At 40.2% G+C, this 21,875-nt stretch overlaps 3 protein-coding genes across 3 annotated transcripts in view; 1 reads left to right on the top strand and 2 right to left on the bottom strand.

Moving 5' to 3' along the window:
• The first annotated feature begins 1,467 nt into the window (after positions 1 to 1,467).
• LOC146692762 (extracellular matrix organizing protein FRAS1-like) lies at positions 1,468 to 21,703 on the top strand. The gene is made up of 3 exons (XM_085432934.1): positions 1,468 to 1,909; positions 2,670 to 2,810; positions 21,638 to 21,703. Exons 1-3 carry the CDS (start codon positions 1,712 to 1,714, stop codon positions 21,701 to 21,703), a joined length of 405 nt encoding a protein of 134 aa, XP_085289060.1. The 5' UTR covers positions 1,468 to 1,711.
• lyrm2 (LYR motif containing 2) lies at positions 14,254 to 16,820 on the bottom strand. The gene is made up of 3 exons (XM_085432931.1): positions 16,717 to 16,820; positions 14,708 to 14,848; positions 14,254 to 14,527 (listed from the first exon to the last, which is right to left on the bottom strand). Exons 1-3 carry the CDS (start codon positions 16,759 to 16,761, stop codon positions 14,447 to 14,449), a joined length of 267 nt encoding a protein of 88 aa, XP_085289057.1. The 5' UTR covers positions 16,762 to 16,820; the 3' UTR covers positions 14,254 to 14,446.
• Positions 18,295 to 21,875, bottom strand: part of mdn1 (midasin AAA ATPase 1) — a 61,419-nt gene continuing 57,838 nt past the window's right edge. Inside the window, exons 99-102 of the mRNA XM_085432932.1 lie at positions 21,660 to 21,774; positions 20,376 to 20,442; positions 19,380 to 19,522; positions 18,295 to 19,297 (exon numbers count right to left, since the gene is read on the bottom strand). Coding sequence (XP_085289058.1) covers positions 19,112 to 19,297; positions 19,380 to 19,522; positions 20,376 to 20,442; positions 21,660 to 21,774 — 511 coding nt within the window. The 3' untranslated portion in view covers positions 18,295 to 19,111. The remainder of the gene's footprint in view (positions 19,298 to 19,379; positions 19,523 to 20,375; positions 20,443 to 21,659; positions 21,775 to 21,875) is intronic.

The raw sequence follows: 21,875 nt of genomic DNA, 5'->3' as shown, positions 1-21,875 counted from the left end.
ATTATTTAAAGAATATGTATTTAATTGGAAAACTCTCTATTCGTCTAAAGGCTATAACAAGAAAGGTGAGCTTCCTGCTCAAAAATGAAATGACCAAAATAAATGGAGCATTTCTCTGCAATTACAAACTCTGTGTAAACAATCTTGGTTTCAAAATAAGGCTAATGCTGGTGAGATGTCATCACAGGTGTAAATATTACTGCAGATGTTACTATGTCAAAGTTTCACAACTGTCTTATGTTTATTTATGTAGGCAAGACCTACTTTTCACTTTTTTGCTTTGCTATATGTTCTTGAGTGTATTAGTTTGCCAGCAGCACGAACATGTACTAGTGTCAATAATAATAGTACGGTGGATTAGAAAACCTGCTCACAAGTTGAATAAACACCCAGGATTGTTTCATCATTTTCATTCAAAACCAATATTTGAGTCAAAATGAGAAAGTTGTTTGTGCTGTCTGATGAAGAAGAAGCAAAATAAAGTGCAGTTTTGATGTAGATGATGTTGTATACAAACTAGAAGAGGAAGATAGTAGGATCTCTGTATCATGCTTTGTCACTTTGTACCATGTAATTCTTTCTATTTCCACCAGGGGGTGTTTTCAGAAGTGGTAGGTGGTAAAAGAAGAGGTCAGCAGGAAGATGGCGAAGAGCGACCAAAGACCAAGAAAAAGAGGCAGTCAGGCAAAGATGAAGAGTATTATATCCCTTACAGACCTAAAGACTTTGACTCTGAGAGAGGGTGAGGCATTAAACTGTTGCATCTGTTTCTTTAAAAAATGTGAATGGCTTTGTGTTTTATGCTGTTTTGTCCTGTGTTATGCGTCGACAGGTTGAGTCTCGGTGGAGAGGGCAGTGCTTTTGAACAGCAGGCCTCTTCAGCTGTCCTTGATCTCATGGGAGATGAAGGCGATCGCCTTAACCAGCAGAAGGAAATGATGAAATGGTACAAATTTCCCTATGTTTGACTCAGTATCCACCAAATGGTCATTTCAAACTATAATTTAAAGTCTTTTTTCCCCCTTCTTTTTTTAGGGACCGTAAGAGGAAGCGTTTTGTGAGAGAAACGGGAAAAGAAGACCAGAAGAAGAAGATCAAAACAGACAGCGGTCAGGTTATCAGTAACAAGAAGAACAGGAAGAACTTGTATCCTTCCAACAAAAAGCTTCTCTGTGTGCTGCTCTCAATGACCCTCTTCTCTACTCCTATGACAATATTAAGCTGTACTGTGAAGATGTTGTATCACTTGACAACATGTCCAACCCGTTCTCACTCCCAAAGCGTAACATTTTACGCTAGGTGACAAATCGTCACCATATTACGTTTTCGGCTACCCACCACGTTCCTAAATGACGACCTCGGAAAAAAGAGGAAATATGAGAACCGTCTGGACTGAATCTACACATGTTCGCTCTTTTTATTCAAATCGCTTAGAAACACGCTATTTAACTTCATTAAAGTTAAGGTTAGGTTTAGGGCTGGAATACAGGGCTGGAACATCTATTACCGCGGAAGCGTCATTGCACTGGATCCCAGCCATAACCCGCCGCGTACCATAAGAACGCCGAAGGTCTCCTTTCGCGTTCCTCAGGAACGCCGCGGGACGTGACAAAACGTCAACATGTTACGCCTCGGGAGTGAGAACGCTCTGCAACATCAAGCATAACCTATTTTTTAGCAGTGTAAAACCATCTCATATGAAAGATCTCATATGAAAGATCAAATAACAAACATAATGGAGGTTTTGGGCTTAACGACTACTTTTCTCTCTTTTGTCTCTTTAGGCACTAGGATCAGCACCTTCACGCAGGCTGACCTGGCATCATGCAGCATCAGGTACGTCGACATCAGTGAAGAAGAGAAACATGCCGACTGGTTCTCCTTCACCGTGTCCGACGGGACAAATGAGGTGAATGGCAGAAGATTTTTACGATACCTGGTAGCTTAACATGTTTTAAAATTCATTCATGAAGGAGGTCTTGATGCAGATATCTACTGACTACAACAGAAGCTCTGAAATATTATTTGTTCTTCCTAAAGACTAATTGGGTTTTAAAAATAACTTCCCATTTTGGCCAAGACATAAGTCAACAGTCCTTGTGTGTCCAAAGAGGGACCTTTAATCTTTAAAGTGCAGGGAACAACCTTAAATGGTGCAGAAGCTGTTGACAGGAATTAAGAAAGAAAACCAGAAAGAGAAATGTTTTCTGATCACTTAAACACTTAGCTTAATTAAAAAAAAACCTTAACGGTGTCATTAAATTGAAAGGCATTAAAGAAATGCAAAAAAACTAACAAACTCTACAGCTTTTATAACAGTGGGAAAGTAGCAGCTTCCTGTCCCGTCATCTCATGCATAAATCTGCCTTGCTAATTCAAACTAATGAGGATCACAAGGACTCGAGTAAACATGTAAAAAAGGTCATCTGACCTTCACGCCTGGCTGACTGCAATGTGTGGAAGCTTTGTGGCCACTGTGGTGCTTGGTGAAGTTGTGTAGCCCTTTGGGGTTAAACTTTTTCATCACAATGAGACTTTTCTATTTGCTCAATTGTTGAGAAAGTTCTCAGTGAAAAGTAGGAAGTTGCTGGCAGAAGGTAGTTTTGGTTACACATATGTGTATCGCTCATAGGTTGTTTCATCATCTTATTATTGTTCTTTGTCTTCAGGTTGCTCAGACTTTCTACATCACTGTCAAGCCTGTGGACGACTCCCTGCCTCTTCTTCAGGTCCCTGGCATGAGGGTGCAGGAGGGTGGGGGAAAGACCATCACTGAGTTTGAGCTGAAAGCCACCGATGCGGACACAGAGGTAACACACTGGCTACATACGTTTTCTGCAAATCTTTCACAGCTTTAATTACAGTATATGCGTGACATTATGACAAGAATCAGGTGTCACCTTCTTTGGCGGGAACTACAACAGAGACGCTTTGAGCACTTCAGAAGGTCTTAAAATAAAACAAAACAAAACTTTTCAAATGTTTAACTGAGGTCAAAATACAGCATTCAAGGGCTGATTTCTTCAGCATGCACGCTCATACTTCTCCTATAATTAAGGCTAAACTAAAGCAAATGTTGCTCTCCATCCTCTGCTGCATATATTGTAGAGTTAATAATATGCATGAAGTACTTTAAATTATCTTATTTGCCTTTTTCCTTCTTTAAGCATCTGATTCCCTTTATGAGCTGCACAATACAAACAGATCATATCTTTGAAGCTTGGTATGATTTGTGAACTAATTGGCATCATGTTTGGAATCATCCCAAAGCACTACAGTTACCAGTTTAGAAAAGAGCTGGAGCTCTGAATATTTATTTTGAGATCATTACCTAAGCTGGCTAAACTAAGCAGCCGGTTTAAAGGATAATCCAACACTGTTAGTCCCATAAATCTGTATTATTCTGTATTCTCAGTAAAAGCTTGAAGATTTATTTTCTACTGCCTTATTGTAGAATTTTACAGAATAACACCCAAAAGTGATGTTAAGGTTCGCCACTATAGATATTTTGAAGCTGATTCCTGAATTTGAGTTCTCACTATTTTGCTGGTTTGTTGGTTGTGGAGAACAAACACTGCTTCTTTATGTAGCTTCATCCTAGGGAGACATTGCAGGCAATATCACTGCAATGTGATACGATGGCACCTGCTGTACAGTTTTATTACAGTGGGATGATTGAAATGGCAGAGTGAGGCTGTGTCTGCGAGAGTGTGCGTGCTCTTTTGTGAATTTGTGGGTGTATTCATGTGCTTCTGTCTTTGTGAGGACATGTTTGGAAGGACAGGATATTTCTGTAGCATGGAAGGAGCAGCTTCATGTTTTCAGCTCACCACAGGTTGAGCAAAAGAGTGGGTGAAGTTTTGCCTTTTCTCATCCTCCTGTAAGCTTTGATATTTTTTGCTTTTCCTGCTTCAAATATTCATAAAAAAATTAGGATAATTTTCCTTTTTGTGTCATAGTGAATACTAAAAAACCATATACTACATGTTCATTTTAAAAACACATCAATTGGCTGATGGTGTATGATATTAAAAGGAAATGAAGGCTACTTTTTGATAAGGTATGCAGCAAATGCTGATCTTATCAGGTTAGTGTGGGATCACTGCAGTTATAGTTGGGATACACTGTGTACAACTGCAATTAGTGACAATTTATGTTTCCAAATCAAACCCTTATGACTCCTTAAAATGAAGTCATGGCTTTCTGACTCCCTTCAAGTTCAATCTTTTTTCTATTCTGAAATAGTTTCATTTGAAGGACTTTTTAATACCTGAAGATCAGCTATGCCTCAGAGCTGTTGGGACTCACAAATTGGAAACCGCTGCTCCTGGGCTTTCCTTCTAAACTCCCTCAGTGGATGACATAAACCACAAAGACTTCTCTATCAGTGTATAGAGAGCCACCTGTTTCCTTCACTGCATCCAGTTTAGTGTTGCATCGGTGCCCGCATCCTGCATCCTTCGTGCTGCTGCAGATAAAACTCTGTGCCTGTTGGAAGGTAGAGGAAGGGAAAACAAAAGACTCCTTTAGATTTTGCCTTCACAGTGAGAACGAGGGCCAAAAGCTTGACCTCACATTCTTCGCCCTGATCATTTCTCCTGAATGACTCCATGTATCTGCTGTATTTTCTGTTGCGCATGTTTACTCAGCTAATTTTCAGTTTAAATCAGCAGTTCTCTCATTATGAGCCTGCTTATGTTCACCTCAAGGTTGCAGATGAGGATCAGTGTCCATCTGCTGTTGTAAAATGTTGGTCCTCCAGGCTGCAGAGAGCCACTTTAATGTGTCGCATGCTTAATTTGAAGCTTGTAAACATCATTTTCTTAATGATAATACATTTCCAATAACTGAAATAAACCTTAGCCTGAGCGCGAGAGATGGAGTCAATATGAATAAATAAAACAGATGAGATTTCTAGTTCAAACTGTAAACATCATCCCGACTGTGAGCATTTGCTCCCATATTCTGCCAAATGCTTGTACTCAATCTAAAAATATGTTTGAGATATTACTATTCTGGATATTAATGCATAATCTCTGTGGTGTTTATGCTGAGCTTCCTGAAGGTCATTTGGCCAATTTTGAAGCAGTTGGGCTCTCATCTAAGTGTTTCCTTTTCTGTGGAAGGTGTAAATGAGCAGAAACCCAGAGCCAATAATAACTTTCATATTTGATATTTTCCAAGAAATTCATTATTCGCAAAAGATTTTTACTATTAAGATTCAGTCTTTTTTGGGTGTCTCCCTCCTCACAGTAAAATTGTGTGCAAGCATAAAAATCCGCACTAATTGTCTTTAAAGACCATCGTGTGAATTAGGTTCTCCTGCTGATTTAAAAAACCTGCTGCAGTGCTTTGTAACATTTTTTGGCATATTTAAAACATTATTTTTAACCCATTTTGAACCTGTGTGGTTATTTTTGACTGACTCCTATCAGACCTGATCTGGAAACCATGGACAACTTCAAGTTCCTGGTCTAAGACAGTAAACCAAATGTGGTCAGTGACAATGGTACCCTCATAAGCTTTGAGCACAAAAGGTCTGCACCATTTCCAAAAAAATATACATATTTTATAATGATTACCCGTTGCCAGTGTAGGGACTAACGCGTTATTAAGTAACGCGTTACAGTAACTACGTTATTATTGTGGTAACGAGCACGGTAACTAGTTATTATGCCAAAATCAAGAACACGTTTATCATTACTGGGAATTAGGGTCGTTACTTCATGTGTTACGTTCGACTTACCTCGGAAATCGGACACGGACCAGGGAATGATGTCACACTCGAGTAAACGGCGTTCTGGTTAGCCTCGTCAGAGAAGTTGGGACTCCAATATGGCGACGCCCTCGAAAACGGTTGTTTTGCTAGCCCTCTATAAAAACAAATTACTACTAAACACATATGCAGCTCATCTGCAGTCTGGAGTTACCTACATCTTCCTACTCGGAAGGCAGAATTTCCGAGTTCTGAGTACAACCGAAAGCACCACGACTGCAGTTTCCATGGTGGACGTAAAAAGCGCACGTGACGCTGTGACGTAGGCTAGAATTTTAGACCACTGAAGCACTTAATCTACCATCATATTTTATTGATCTACATGGCCTGACTGGAGGAAATATTATTTTGGTTAAATATTGACTATTGACGTCCTCAAGACCTGTGCCCCCCAGCTGTGTGGAGTCTTTCATAAACTGTTTATGCTGAGTCTGAGTCTGCAGAGGGTCCCAGTGATATGGAAGACATCAAGCCTCGTCCCTGTACCAAAGACACCACGTCCCAGTGGCCCCCCGGATTACAGGCCCGTGGCACTGACCTCCCACATCATGAAGACCCTGGAAAGGCTCATCCTAGACCAGCTGCGACCCATAGTAAGACCACACCTGGATCCCCTTCAGTTCGCTTATCAGCCTCGTCTTGGAACTGAGGATGCCATCATCTACCTGCTCAATCGTGTCTACACCCATCTGGACCAGCCGGCGAGCACTGTGAGGGTCATGTTTTTTGACTTTTCTAGTGCTTTCAATACCATCAGGCCGACCCTCCTGGGTGATAAGTTAGCAGCGATGCAGGTGGATGCTTCTCTGGTGTCCTGGATTGTAGATTACCTGACAGGAAGACCACAATATGTACGTCTCGGACAGTGTGTGTCTGACAAGGTGATCAGCAACACAGGGGCACCACAGGGGACTGCCCTCTCCCCCTTCCTCTTCACCCTCTACACCACAGACTTCAGCCACTGCACAGAGACCTGCCATCTTCAGAAGTTTTCTGATGACTCTGCGGTGGTTGGATGCATCAGCAGGGATGATGAGACAGAGTACCGGGCTGTGGTCGACTCCTTTGTCACGTGGTGTGAGCAGAATCATCTGCAGCTCAACGTGGCAAAGACCAAGGAACTGATCGTGGACTTCAGGAAGACCAGGAAACACTTGACCCCTGTTTCAATCCAGGGGGTCAGTGTTGACATTGTGGAGGACTATAAATACCTTGGAGTACACATTGAAAATAAACTGGACTGGGCTAAAAACACCACAGCACTTTACAGGAAGGGCCAGAGTCGTCTCTATTTTTTGAGGCGACTGAGGTCCTTCAGCATCTGCCAGAAAATGCTGAGGATTTTCTATGAGTCTGTTGTGGCCAGTGCGATCCTCTATGCTGTCGCATGCTGGGGGAGCAGGCTGAGGGTCGCAGATGCCAACAGACTTAATAAACTAATCCGTAAGGCCAGTAATGTTGTGGGGATGGAGCTGGACTCCCTCAAGGTGGTGTCGGAGAGGCGGATGCTGTCCAAGATAAAGACAATGTTGGATAACACCTCCCACCCACTCCATGACATGCTGGTCAGTCACAGGAGCTCGTTCAGTGAGAGACTGAGATTACCGAAAAGCACCACTGAACGACACAGGAAATCTTTCCTGCCTGTGGCCATCTCCCTGTACAACACATCCACTTAACACACTGGTTACTGCTACAACTACACGTTTCTTTTCCAGCTATTTAGTGACTTATGTATGTATATATATGTATATATTGTACTATTCTTAGTTAGCGTATTGTCTGTTTTGTCTTAATGTTGGTTTATGTTGGTTTATAATGGAGCACTGTAACAAAAAATAATTTCCCCCAGGGATCAATAAAGTATTCTGATTCTGAGGCTGAAAATACTTATTATTGTGTGGATGCTTTAAGTATTTGTGCTAAAACATAGTATTAATTTAAAATGACAATATTCATAGTTCATCACAATGTCTCTGGTAAATCACAGTATTTCTGCTATGTTGTACTATTTTTCTAAATCATAGTGTTTCTGTAATGTTTAAGTATTTTTGGCTAAATATATTCTTTCTGTTATCTTATACTATTTCTCCTAAATTCTTGTATTTTTGGGAAGTTATCATGTTTCTGGTAAGTTACAATATTTCTGCTAAGTTCTCCTATGCTATTGTACTTCTGCCAAGTAGTCAAAGGAGCTTGGAAAGAAAAGCGTCTGGACTTCTTTAAGTTGCTTGAAGACGTTTCACCTCTCATCCGAGAAGCTTCTTCAGTTCTAAGGTCAAATGGTGGAGAGTCCCAGATCTAAACCTAGTGGTAGTGACCCCCCACAGAGGGACAAAAGGACCCCCTGATGATCCTCTAATCGCCTGAGCCAAGGTGTGAAACTGGGCGTGGGTCCCAATCAGCCAGAGTTTCGGGTGTGTTCATTGTGAAACCTGGCCCCACCTTGTCATGCGAATTCCTGAGGTCAGATGGCCCAGGATGTGAGTGGGCGTTAAGGCGTCTGGGAAGGGATCTCAAAACTGGATTATAGATGGCAGAGAGTTGGTGTCGTAAACCCCCGCCTCTGTTCAAAGATGGTCGCTCACAGTGGACATAGATGGCTTCTTTCACTCCTCTTTCAAACCATCTGTCCTCTCTGTCCAAAATGTGAACATTGGCATCCTCGAAAGAGTGACCTTTATCCTTTAGATGCAGATGGACAGCTGAGTCTTGTCCTGTGGAGGTGGCTCTTCTGTGTTGTGCCATGAGCTTATGAAGTGGCTGTTTGGTCTCTCCAATGTAGAGGTCTGAGCATTCCTCGCTGCACTGTACAGCATACACCACATTGTTAAGTCTGTGTTTTGGCGTTTTGTCTTTCGTGTGAACCAGTTTCTGTCTGAGTGTGTTGCTGGGTCTGAAATACACTGGGATGTCATGCTTGGAGAAAACTCTCCTGAGTTTCTCTGATACACCGGCTACATAGGGGATGACAATGTTGTTGCGTCTGTCCTCCCTCGCTGGTGTCTGGTGACCAGACACCAGCGAGGGAGGTGAAACGTCTTCAAGCAAGAAGTCCAGACGCTTTTCTTTCCAAGCTCCTTTGACTACGATGACCTGGATGACTGAGAACCTTCACAGACATTCTGCCAAGTATTATGTTTACTCTAAGATATTGCAGTTCTGCTAAGTTATTCAATATTAGCAAAGTTCCTTTGCTTCTTCAAAGTTTTTACAATTTCTGCAACTTTTCAGCTTTTTCAGCTAGTTTTTGCAGACAGCTTCAGCTTTAAAGCATCCACACTGCATTTTCGCAGGAAATGCAAATTTTTCCAGTTTATTTTATTTTTCTTTGTGAGGCTGAAAATACTTTTAAGTTTGCCCATCATTACTGAACATGAGGTCTCCAGTTGGTGCAGTTCAGCTGTTTTCAGTTAAGTTTACAAAGAATGGACAAACCTCACTGTGTTTATGTTGAACCATTTTTGCACTGCATTTTTTGATACCTACAGCTCCTAAATGGTCTGAGCCACAGTTTAATGTTGGCACTGCTAAAAGTAAAGTTTCTACCCATTTCAATGGCAAAAATAAATATACTTTTCAAAAGTTTTAACACACTGTATGTGGTGTTTTGTGATCCACTGCTTCTTCCTAGTGATACTACGTACAATGATTTGTGATTTATAACACTGCTGCATCAACCCCAAAATGATGTGTTTGCATTTATAGAGGTTTGAAACAATATAAATAGATTAAAACAGACAGATAAAAAGTGACACATAAAACAAACATTGTTAATTTCTAATTTAGTTTCATTCATTTCATCATTAACTTGCACTCGCACTACTACACTGCCATTTTACGTTCAGGCCATTAGGTGGCACAGTGCACTTGTGGCAGGATAGTGCTAACATGTAAACAAGATAAAAGACTGGCATCCTTGCTGGTATCCAGTTAGGGAAGCAACACATTCATAAGAGAATTCTGAGTAAAACCAAAGTTAGTTAAAGTAACTAGTTACTACAAGTAACGAGAAAGGAACGCGTAACCTTTGATAGAAATAACTACTAATGTAACTAAGTTACTAATTTAAAGTAACTTACCCAACACTGTGCACATGTATTTTTATTTTCTTTTGTGCACTTGTCTCAAAATTTCAACAAATTTAAGCAAACTTTGTGTGGAAACAGTGATTGAAAGCCTCAGCTGTGATGCAAGAAACTCAATAACAGTTAAAGGTTTGCACACACCTTTTAAAATCACCACATAAGTGAAGAGATAAAGAGAGAAGCACCCCCAAAATGAATCAAAGCACCCTCAAAGATTTCTTACTTTTTTTTGACAATACAGTACTTGGTTGAGACGTAACATTTTAACGACAAAAGTATACAACCCCCCCCCCCCCCCCCCCCCAAAAAAAAAAAACAAAAAAACAAAAAAAACAACTTTCCAGCTCTCTAGCACCCTTGCTGCCAGACCGATGGTGGCTAAGAGGCAGCGGAGCGGAGGTGTAAGTGTCTGGCTTAAAACAAGACATATTAGTTGCATTTAACCTTCAGTTACTCTTTATATAGTTAGGTAGGCATCAGGCCATGTTTCTTTTTAGCTGAAAAACATTACACCCAGATAATCTGCAGTCTCGAAAACCTTTCCATCGATGTTTGCTACCCTACAATCCGTCCTGCTCTGTAGTAAAATCAGCGACATTTGACCATAATTTTTCATCTAATTGAATCTATTTGTGTATGATTGTCAGTCCAAAGAGGGTAATATGAGGAGAAAGTACAAGGTCAGGAAGAACCAGGTAAGAAAACAGACAGGGAACAGTGACAGGCACAACAGCAACTGTTAAACTGACAAAGAGGAAAAAAAACCTGATTTTACTCACACAATCTGAAAGTTGTGTTCTCCCGATATTAAAGCTGATATACAGAATCTGCAAAACAAACTGGGTTGAAACATTTCTGACCCTCTTTAACAACATTCCAACATAACATTATCATTGATTGGGGAGATTAAAATTAATGATATATTTTTATGTGGTTCAGCCACAACTTTACTAAAACCTCAGCCAGTAATAGGTAGGCCAACTTTTGGACCGTCCAGTTGTCTGTATGACTGCCGCAGTACGTACATCACATTTGAGCACTATCAGAAAGAGCCAAACAGCCCTGGTGGAGTGAGGAGCTGTAAAGAGAAGCAGAGTGCACTGTTTATATTCTAAAAATGTTTTAAGCTGGTTTCAAAGATTCTGTACTGCAGCTTTAAATGTTTTCCAAAAGTGTTTCTCAAACTTTTTACAGTGTGTACCACCTGAGAAAAATGTCAAGCTCTCCCAAGGACCACTATGAATGTATGAAACTCATAAATCTTACAACACAAAATTAGTATTATTAAATTAATAAAATTAGTATGTGCAGTAAAGTTTTTTTTCATACATTATATACATTCTACCACAGGCAAAGTTGCCTCCATCTTTATAGTTTTTTATTAATATTTTGTAATAATTTATTCTGTTTTGGGAGTGTTTTTTTTATGTATCTGTATTATACTGTTTACTTTTTACTCACTATTGGCGTCATTCATTGTCATGTTTTGTGACGAGGACCCAGGCACGGAGAGACTTGATGAATTTAAGAATCGTGAGTGTTAATTTAAACATTGATCTAGGGATTTCCACCCATTTAACACGTTATTCTATTATATTTTATTTTTTATTTTATACATTTGATTTTGTGATGTGATGTGAGCGCAGGTGCAACCCAACAGGCCCCAAACATTCCTGGCAGCAAGTAAAAATGAAATATAAAAATATAGTCCAAACAGGTAAGGTGTAATTGTATTATGAGCCATAGTGCTTGGTCTGTTTGTAAATCAATTGCAGTTAGAGGCTACATTAATTTTCTTTCTGTAAGCACTTATTGAAATTATCTGAGCACATTACAAGTACATATTTGCTTACTCTGTATGCTCAAATGTGACCCGTTATGGCCAACAGAAAAAAAGCGGAGGTCCGAAAAACAGGTGGGGGTCCTCCACCACCACCACTCACAGAGGCTGAGCAGTTGGCGTCCACATTTGTGATAATGTTGGCAGCATCACATATGATCTTCACAGTGCAGAGAACACAAATTAGCATCCATTACTATAATGAAATAATTTGTTAGTTTGAAATGCTACAGGGAACTATGTACCTGTACATTAATGCTGTGGAAAGACTTCCTGTTCACATAGTCTCCTTCATTTACTGAAGGAGCAATGATTGGAATGTGAGTGCCATCTATACAGCCAATCACGCCTGGGAACCGTGAGAATAAATGTAAAATTTAAGTAGTAGTTCAAGTATCACCACATCATGAATTAAGTTTCGTTCATCCTGCTACCTGCAATTTTGTGGGATCCCTCTTTGATAAATCTTGTGGGTCTATGACCGGGGAACACCACAAACCAGTACAGGAGACGTTTCAGTGCAACTGTAACATTCCTGACTGCCCGACAGACGGTAGCCTTGGAAACGTGCTCAGCGTCACCAATATTATACAGAAAGCTCCCGTTTGCAAAAAAGCGAAGTGCGATACAAATAATATGTACAGAACTGAGAGGATGTCCGCGATGTGTCACATGAGCAATATTAGGCCTGAGGATGTTCTTCAAATAAATTATAGATTGTGCTGAAAAACGGTAACGTTCACACAGGAAATCATCAGGAAATGATAAAATGTCCGAACGCGCTCTAATCACTCTCTCCCGGCGGAGAGAATTTGGGCTTCAACATCTACTGGCTCTTCAAGGAAGGAGCACGCCATGTCTGACACTTCCTACAGTCAGGTTTCTGACAAAGAGGCGGAGAACGTCAGGGTTAGTTGAAGTAAACCTGCTAGGGGGCAGGTTAGCTTCACGGAGTGTGTTGTCATAGTAACTCGCTCAGAATTAATCTAAACTCGCTTTGTGAAACCGAAAACCCAGAGTTTTCGTTAACTCAGGGTATACTTACTCAGAGTTTGCACTAAACCGGCTTCCTGAAATAGGGCCCAGGTGTTTAAATGCACCAAGGAGACAGTCATAGAGAACTTGGGACAACTGGAGACATTTAAGGATGCGGGGACTGAAAGAGACAGGGAAGAAGTCTCATCGTGACGTGTAAAGTTTATCTTGCTTGGCTGGGCAGCTCTCTGGGTGCTCAGCACCCCCAAAGCTCTGATCCTAGAATTGCCCCTGTTCTCAGGTCATCTTATTATGGCAACAGACTCTGTGAATGGTTATTTAACAAAGTTAAAATAATAATAAAAAAAACACACACATTCTGACTGAACTCTTACCTGTGTATTTCAGTGGCACAAATTGCAAGCTAGCATTTTAATTCTGATATCACCAAGCAGTTCACAAAAATGTGAAGTTGACTGCTTAACACCTGCTGCTGATTTAGAAATCAGCAGCAGGTACACACATTAACTGGAAATAGTGACAGAGGCAATGTGCCTAGTATAGTATGGAGGGGGTTGATGGATGTGCTGACACCGATTTGAAGAGTAGGTGCACTTTCTAAATATGTCTATATATTCTTACTGTTACTTTTTATGACTTCATTTAAATGCCAGAATAAGCGCTGTTAAAAATGTGTTCCATTCATATGTTCCTTATCAAGGCTGTGGGGGGGCTGGAGCCTATCCCAGCTGTCATAGGGCAAGAGGCAGGATCGCCAGTCTATCGCAGGGCTAACACAGACAGACAACCATTTGCACTTACATTCACACCGATGGGCAATTTAGAATCATTAGTTAACGTAACCCCACTAATTGCATGTCTCAGGTTTGTGGGAGGAAGCCGGAGTACCCAGAGAGAACCCACAGAAACACGGGGATAACATGCAAACGCAGATGGTGGAATCGAACTCAGGACTGTGAGGCGACAGTGCAGTGCGTGCCATATCAGGATGATGAGAAGATCATAGTGGCTTTACTGTTACATAAAGGTTGAAGGTTCTGTGACACTAATCTGCTCCAGAGCAGGTTAGGGACATAGCTCAAATCATCATGATTTACCCCAGAAAGAAGTGAACGAACTTTGTTGTACAGAAAATCAAAGGTTTCTGAATTTGAGAGGTTCTCTGGTCTGCAGATGCTTACATCTTTTGGAACATTAAAATCTTTAAAGATACCAGCTGACTTTGAAAAAAAAAAATCCAAAACCCTCTTTAAGACTGTCCTCTCCTGGGTTCCTGTGTACAGTGAGTGTATACTATAAGGAAAGATGCAAAGCAATACATGCTTGCTCTTTGTGGTAAAATCCAGGAATATCATGTTTTTCTATACCACCAAATCGCAATAACTGTTCCGTCATTGTAAGGTAAAGACCCTACAGTAAGTCAAAACCCCACATCGCTCCGAGTGTCCCCGTAAGGACACGTTGCCATGTTGCAGTATTACTGTCTGCTGTATCACTACAGTTGCTGTTACTCTATTTGATACCAGAAAAAATGCATTAAAAAAGGATCAAGGTGTTTGTCATTTCATACATTATTCTTTATTTAACACATGTATAGTATAAACAGTGCCAATATACACACGTGGCAGATGGGTTCAATCAGACTCTCAGGTGGTCTCGATTCCCACATTCCCACACCAAATATTATTCCTCACTAAAAACCAGTCAAATAGAGTACAAAACAGGAACTCCAGCAGCTTGCAGTCATTAACTGTGGGCCAACGCCAGAGACTTCTGCAGCTCCGCCAGGTGATTGGAAGCTTGTGTGATCATCATACGGATTGCATCCTGAACTGACCAGACAGACACATTAAATAACACAGTTTGAACATTTAGTCCAAGAGGGGAAAAACTGAGATGCTGCTAAGTGTTTATTTTCTTTTACCTATATCTAACTTCTGATCTGATGACACAATGACTTTTAGTGGACCTGGTAAAACAAAAGTGAAAAAAACAACAACTGTGTACCTCATGTGTGACATTCTTGTTCCTATGGAATTCCTCTCTGGCCCAGTCTCTCAAGAACTTCCTATCTGCCTCATCTGGCACCCGTCGTATGGTCCTCAGCATGTTTCTGTAGATCCCCAACACATTCTGCCTGTGTAAAAACTTAGCCAAACGTATGCTATTAGGGCACACAGTTTAATGCGGTTGTGCTAGGACCAAATCTGGCTTAATGCTTTTAGTGCCACTGTTAATAATGTTTGAAACTTATTTAAAAACATGCAGTATTGCTCTGATAATATGCACAGATTCCTTAGAGACTCTTCTAACCTAAGTATGAAACAACATACTTAAAAACAACATCCCTGCACTAAGTAACCACAAAATTTTTAAATTGTTGTTCTGCGACACATAGAAAGAAGAGGACATTTGTAATTTTCTATTGAGTAAATATTTTCATTTCTACATTGTTTTTACAGAACTCCTAAATACTATTTAAACTAATAATGGATTGGATTTATATAGCGCTTTTCAAGGCACCCAAAGCGCTTTACAATACCACTATTCATTCACTCTCACATTCACACACTGGTGGAGGCAAGCTACGGTTGCAGCCACAGCTGCACTGGGGCAGACTGACAGAAGCGAGGCTGCCATATCGCGCCATCGGCCCCTCTGGCCAACACCAGTAGGCAAGTAGGGTAAAGTGTCTTGCCCAGGGACACAACGACCAGGACAGAGAGCCCAGGGATCGAACCGGCGACCTTCCGGTTACAGATGCGATTCCCAACCCCCTGAGCCACGGTCGCCCAACTAAGAAGACTATATAATCTCAACATTTGGTATAATTTAGATAGATGACTTTGTGCTCTTATTTTATTGGTCAGCTCTTTCTCACAAAAATATCTTGCCATCTACTCGTTTCATTTGTTTTGACAATGTCTGTATTCCTTAATGGTAGAGGTGGGAATCACCATACATCCCACGATACGATATTATCACAATACTTAACACACGATACGATATTATTGCAATTTTTAAAAATATTTTGCGATATTCAGATTCTGTACATAAAGGTAAACTTTATCAATATTCATTTTATCTAATATCAAAGTCTCGCACTCAGTCTTTCTCTCATTTCAGTCATTTTTATTGTTGTACTACAGTCTAGTCCAACTTAACTGAATGCAACCATCTGGTACAATTATAGCTATTCTGAACTATGCAATTTAAGAAAACTATGCAGCCCCTTCAGCAACTGAAGAATTTGAAAGTAAATTAAAACAAAATATAATTTTACATTAAATAAAAAAGTTTTAAACTTAATTAAAATAAAACATGTCTTAAATTAAAATAAATAAACTGTCATGTTTATTGCTGCCAAAAAAAAGTTAAACACATTTGGACAGTGAAGGAATGTCAGGATTCTTGCTCAGAAAAAGGAGCTGATCAACATGCTCTGAAGTCAGAGCACAAAAACCTTTTTTGTAACAAAATATCACGATACTACACAGTATCGATTTTCCCCCCACCCCTACTTAATGGTCTGTCCAGTGTCTGATACTGTGTGTGTTTATTCCAAAGTTCGATAACTTTTTCTTCAAGAAGGAAAAACTAAACAAAACACTAAGAACTGGGGTTATTTTTGTACAACTCTTCAGAAAAGGCCACTGATGTCACAGTATGCTATCCCAGCAAAGATTTGGACCTTTAATGACTGTTGTTTTTTCACGATGTCTTGCAGCGGCTGAAAAACAGTTTCAAAATAAAAGGTGAAAAGGTTTCTAAACAGAAGGCATAAATGTCGACTTTCCTTTTTGCCGGGGTACCCTGAACACTTTGGGCCAGAACATGACGTTCTTTTTCACCATGTTTACTAGGAGGTGACGGGCGTACATTGGGACTAGCTAGTAGTAGGGTACAGAGAACTAATAAAGCTAGTCTGTTAGCTACTCAACTTTTTTAGATTTTACACCTAACACTGCTGTAGATATTTCATATCATATATATATATATATATTTTTTTTTTTTACCTGCTTTAAAGAAAGCGCAGCAGACGGCAACCGTGAAACGGTCATATTTACTCGGCACTTTCACAGGCGGATGTTGAAATGACGCTAATAGCGCCTCACTGTTTCTCGCCCCCTGGTGGAGCGGAGGACATAACAAGAACCAGTACCGACAGAAAGTGCTAAGTTTTATTTTTGTGGCATTTGATGGTGACCCTTTATTTCGGAGTTGCAAACGAATTAATACACACACACAATCGATTTACTATGTTTATCATTACCCCCACTTGCCCCACAGAGAGAGGAAAAAAACTGAAATATGACCAGATGAAATATGACCAATATGTTGAAATATATAATAATTACACATACTACTAGTCATCAATTTCATGTTCTTCCAAAAGCACGTTCCAGTTTGTTTTTTTTAACTGAATAATGGTTGAACAGGTCCATCCACAGTTTTAATAAACGGAAATACAAAATGTCATTAGATTATCGCCCCCTTCCGTGTCAATACACTTCCTGGCAACATATTACTTTACTATCATTATACATAATTTGTGTGCTTTATATTTTAAGATTAATTTTAAGATTAACTGTTTAACACATTAACTGTTCTTGAATTTAAGATTTCAAGATTTTTGACTACAAAAATAGTGTTAGTGTGTGGGCTGTAAAGCCTGCTTAATTATTTCAATTGTTCTTTTCTGAAGTTTACATAAAGTTTACATAAAGGTTGAAGTATGTATTTCCCCAGACTTCTAAACAGTACTTAAGGCAAAAAGTAATGCAAAAGATGGTGTGCATTACTCAGTGCAGAGATGCTCTTGACAGTTTTGCTTGTACCATTTTTGTGAGGTTTCCCAGAAATGTGCCAACAACTTGTTCCATCAGCTTGTTTGTACTCTCTGCTCATATTGCCTTCATATTAAATAATTTTTGCTTTTTAAAGAACTTATTTTAATATTGCACTCAACAACAAACAAAGCTCCCTAAAAGAAAAATGTAACTTCAAGGGCCAAATTGCATTGTACTTCTTCACGTCAATATAGTAGGGGTGACGTGGGCCGTGATAGCAATCTTAACCTCCTAAGACCCGAACTCTTCCACGGAATGCATTTTTAATTGGGAATATTGGGAATGTAAAAACAAAGAATTACCAGATTTATAAATCTGGGTACTCCGGCTTCCAGATTTATTGTTTTACCTGATTTTTGTTTCTAAGAAAAAATGAGAGCCACATATGAGGATATTCGTTTAAAATTTCGATAGAAATGTAGCAGTATAATGTCCTTGTAAGTGGATATCAGGCCCTTGTAGAGCAACATTGAGTATTTTGGTCTAAATAACCCAAAATGTGATGTCCACATATTTGGACGCCAGGTCCTAGGAGGTTAGAACAACATATTTGGGGATTTTTCTTTTTTGAAGAACTGCTCCACATATAAAATCAACAGTCTTCCATCATCTTTGATTTGTGGAATTCTCCCATAGCTCAGGATTCTTCGACTGCTGCATCTCTGTTAAAACGAGGTTCAAGGTTTGGGTGGCTCTCTTCTCTGTGGCTTTTAAAACAAGTGAGTCACAGACAGTGGGATTTTGTTCATCTCATGATTTAATAGACAGATGCAATTAACTCGTTAAATATGTATACATGTATGTCCACATTAAAGAACACACATTTCAGTACACATCATGAACATGTTTCCACAGACAGTCAGCTGTGTCACACTACAAAGGGAAGATGAACACAACTGAAGTGTTTCTAAAGCACAAAGATGGGTTCTCCCAGAGGCCTTTATAAAAAGCGGACTCTGCAGCTGCTGTGCTTCACAGTACATGACTGAAACAAACTAGTAAAAATCCTGATCTGTCACCTGCTACTTGAGGTGTGACATGAGATGCAGTGCTGTTCTTTCCAAGGCACATGTTTGAGTTCCTTTAATATCAGCTCCAGCATGCTACTGTTCAGTTTAGCCTTGAAAAAGGCTTCTATTATACAAAGCTCAGTCCTGCTGTTGTGCTCAGGGTGAAGATAATTCTTTGATCTTCATAACACTGACTAAACATTCAAACAAATGTAAAACAGGGCTATCATACAGGGACAGAGGTATTTACTGATGCTTAACTACGGTATTTCACGCACATGGAAATCACATTTTTGTTTCTGTTATTTAATTTCAGACGTGCAAGTTAAAGCAATCCTTTGTTACATGACAAAAGACACCAAATTCCCCTGATGCAGACAAAACAGCAACACTTGCTATCCAACTCGACTAGAACCTACAGTAATAATAAGAAAATAAAGGCACATTTACAGCTCAGTCTCTGATCTCTGACAGGCTAGCAGCAGACTGGCATTTTGCGGTGGCTGCTGCCCATTTCCCTCTTTCCTGTAAAAAGATGGCTCCTCATCAGCCTACTGCTCAGCCACAGTAACAAGTTCAAACCACTGCCTGAGTGCGTCGCTGAGTGTTGCTGGCAAGGCGTTGATGTCTCGCAGGATCACGTAGAAGGGAAAGGGAAACTCATCCATGTAGGAGTGGATCTCTGGCAGCTCTCCTGGCCCTTTGAAGATGGGCACCTTGATGTCTAGAATGGAATCCTGCAGCACAGTATCGAGGTTTAGTTACGATTTGAGACTTAAACTTTGGAAAATACCCAACAATCACATTCTGGTCTCGTACCCGGGAGTTCGGATTGTCCAGCACCATGAAGATGATGAAGATACCAGCGCTGCGTGCTGCACGCACAGCGGCCATTACCCGCTCCTTTCCCTCCAGGAAGAGCCCCCGACCATCAGACACGATCACAAGCAGCTGGGCTGTCTCTATGGAGGGATATCACAGATCAGTTTAAGACTGGACATCTGGTGAGTATGAATGAGCCACAGGCTCCTCTTTAGTTCATGACTATGACAAACTCCACCTCTTTGTCTAAAGAGAACAAACAGCATCTGTCTATCAGACGTTCTTCTTCATTGACACAAATTCCACCTGAGACTCATTCAGAGAAGCTGAACTATCCTTATGTAGAAGTTACAGTTTTCTCTGGGTACCACTGGTTAATATAATATAATGATGATCAAAATTTCAGCTTTAAAGGGGGGGGAATTGTTGGTCACGTGTAATCAGAGGCTCCACATGAAAACCTCAAGAATGTTTATTTAAAAAAATGCTGCTCATGTAGGACTACAGTGAGTATTTTATGACAGCTGCACACTCATGGCCTCCACAGAGGCCACAGTCCTGCACGTAATAGTCCTTTAAGCCCACAACAGAGCATCTCAATACTGAACTAAGTGGCTAAACTACTTCCTATTGCTCTTCTAATTGGTTGAATCTCAGAGAACCTAAATGTGAACTGGATCACACCTACTCAGCAGGACAGTAGAACTTTTGTTTTCAAGCGCTTGTACACAGTAACTGCAGCTGGCTGTTAGGTGCATTAGGCATGGATATTGATAATAAAAAATGAACAAAACTATAAAACATTTAACACATTTGGTTGTATACATACTTGTACAATATAAACACTTCACGTGTCACATTCATGTGACAATCCCATGACTGTTAGGGTTCATTATATATTCTAATCTGCATACTGCCTGCAACCTTTTTGTTTTCTCAGGTGTTTGATCTAGTGTGAGGTCCAGTAAGCTGAGGAGCAGAATGAGGAGTCACCTGAGTTCATAGATCCTGGAATCTGCTGCCGTGCTGCCAGAAACATTTTAACTGAGGTCTCCAAAAACTGTAAATGACAGAGAGAGAATGAATGCAGCAGCACAGCAACATGTTCAGCACATGTCATCATGTTTAAGCAGAAGCTACAGTATGAGCACATTCAGAGCTGTGCTCAGGGGCGTGCCGATGATCACGCACACATTATAATAGCTCACTGAAGGCAAGTCGCTGACTTTGTACCAGTCATCAGTAATGTAATGCAAACATAATATTTATATGCCTGTAAATAAATATTACATTTCTATCATCCCAGCTGTATATGACTGTAATTCAGAGCCATGTTACTTTGTGATTCTTGTTCTAGAGCAGCACCACACCCATGGGAAGAGCTGCTGCTCTGAGATCATGTCGCTCCGAATGAAATCGTTAGCCTTTGCTAAAGAAGTTTCCTTTGACATTTACACCAAAATGCAGGCAAGCAGAAAAAAACCCCTCAAATACTTCTACTCACTCTAATATACAGAGAAGTTTCCACAGTACAATCAGTTCTGTCTTATCTATTTTATATTCTTGCTCTTAAAGAAACCAGCCTTTGTTTCCTTTTGAGTTTGCCTCATAAACCGCTGGACTGGACTGACATTTAGATTTGAGTGCTTTAGAGGTGCAAGGGCAGACTGACTACTTAAAGTGTGTTAGGGTACAAGACTTCACAACCATTTCCAATTTAGAATAACAAATTAACCTAACATGCATGTCTTTGGACTTAGGAGAAAACACACTTTTCCTGGTGACCCTGAACCTTTCCTCAGTTATGCTGCTGGGGTCTTCTTCACTCTCCATGTGTTTATACAGCACTTTGCATTTGTTCATTCGTTATTATTCATCTCTGGCTCTCCTCCACAGCGTGTCGGCCACAGCAGACTTCTCTCTGAGCCTGGTTGTGTCAGAGATTTCTTCCCACTGTTGCCAAAGTGCTTGTTCATACGGGTCATATGATTGTTCGGGTTTTTTCTGTATGTATGATTGTAGGGTCCACCTTACAATATAAAGTGGCTTGAGGTGACTGTTGTTGTGATTTGGTGTTATATAAATAAAACAGAATTTAACTGAACTGAACTCTGTACCATTCTATTTATTGTTAGATGAACTGGCTCTCTGTAGCTTTCTGTTATCATATTGCATTACTGTGTCTTACTTTCCTCATATAAGCATTGAAAAGATTTTTAAAGTATAATTATTTGTTCTTTTGTGTGATGATTCAGATAGCTGGAGGAGGATTCCCACCTGTGCTATTCTGGTCTTCTTCTGCTGGAACTGACAGAGCCTGAGAATCCGAGCCCCAGACTCGTCATTAAACTGATGCTGGAAGGGATGCAGCAGCTGCACCTGCTCCCCAAAGCTGCATACAAGAGCAAAAGTTCATTTATTTTAATGATGACATCACAACTGTACAGTACATGAAGCCATATTCACGCTGGTTCGTTTTTTTGGTTTTAGATC

The sequence above is a fragment of the Copadichromis virginalis genome, linkage group LG15 (assembly GCF_057382275.1).
Source record: "Copadichromis virginalis isolate Kocher_CV1m ecotype Utaka linkage group LG15, C_Virginalis_male_GT1.1, whole genome shotgun sequence".
Taxonomy (NCBI): Eukaryota; Metazoa; Chordata; class Actinopteri; order Cichliformes; family Cichlidae; genus Copadichromis; species Copadichromis virginalis.
Note: the sequence above shows the minus strand (reverse complement) of the source record. Positions and strands in the feature narration are given on the sequence as shown.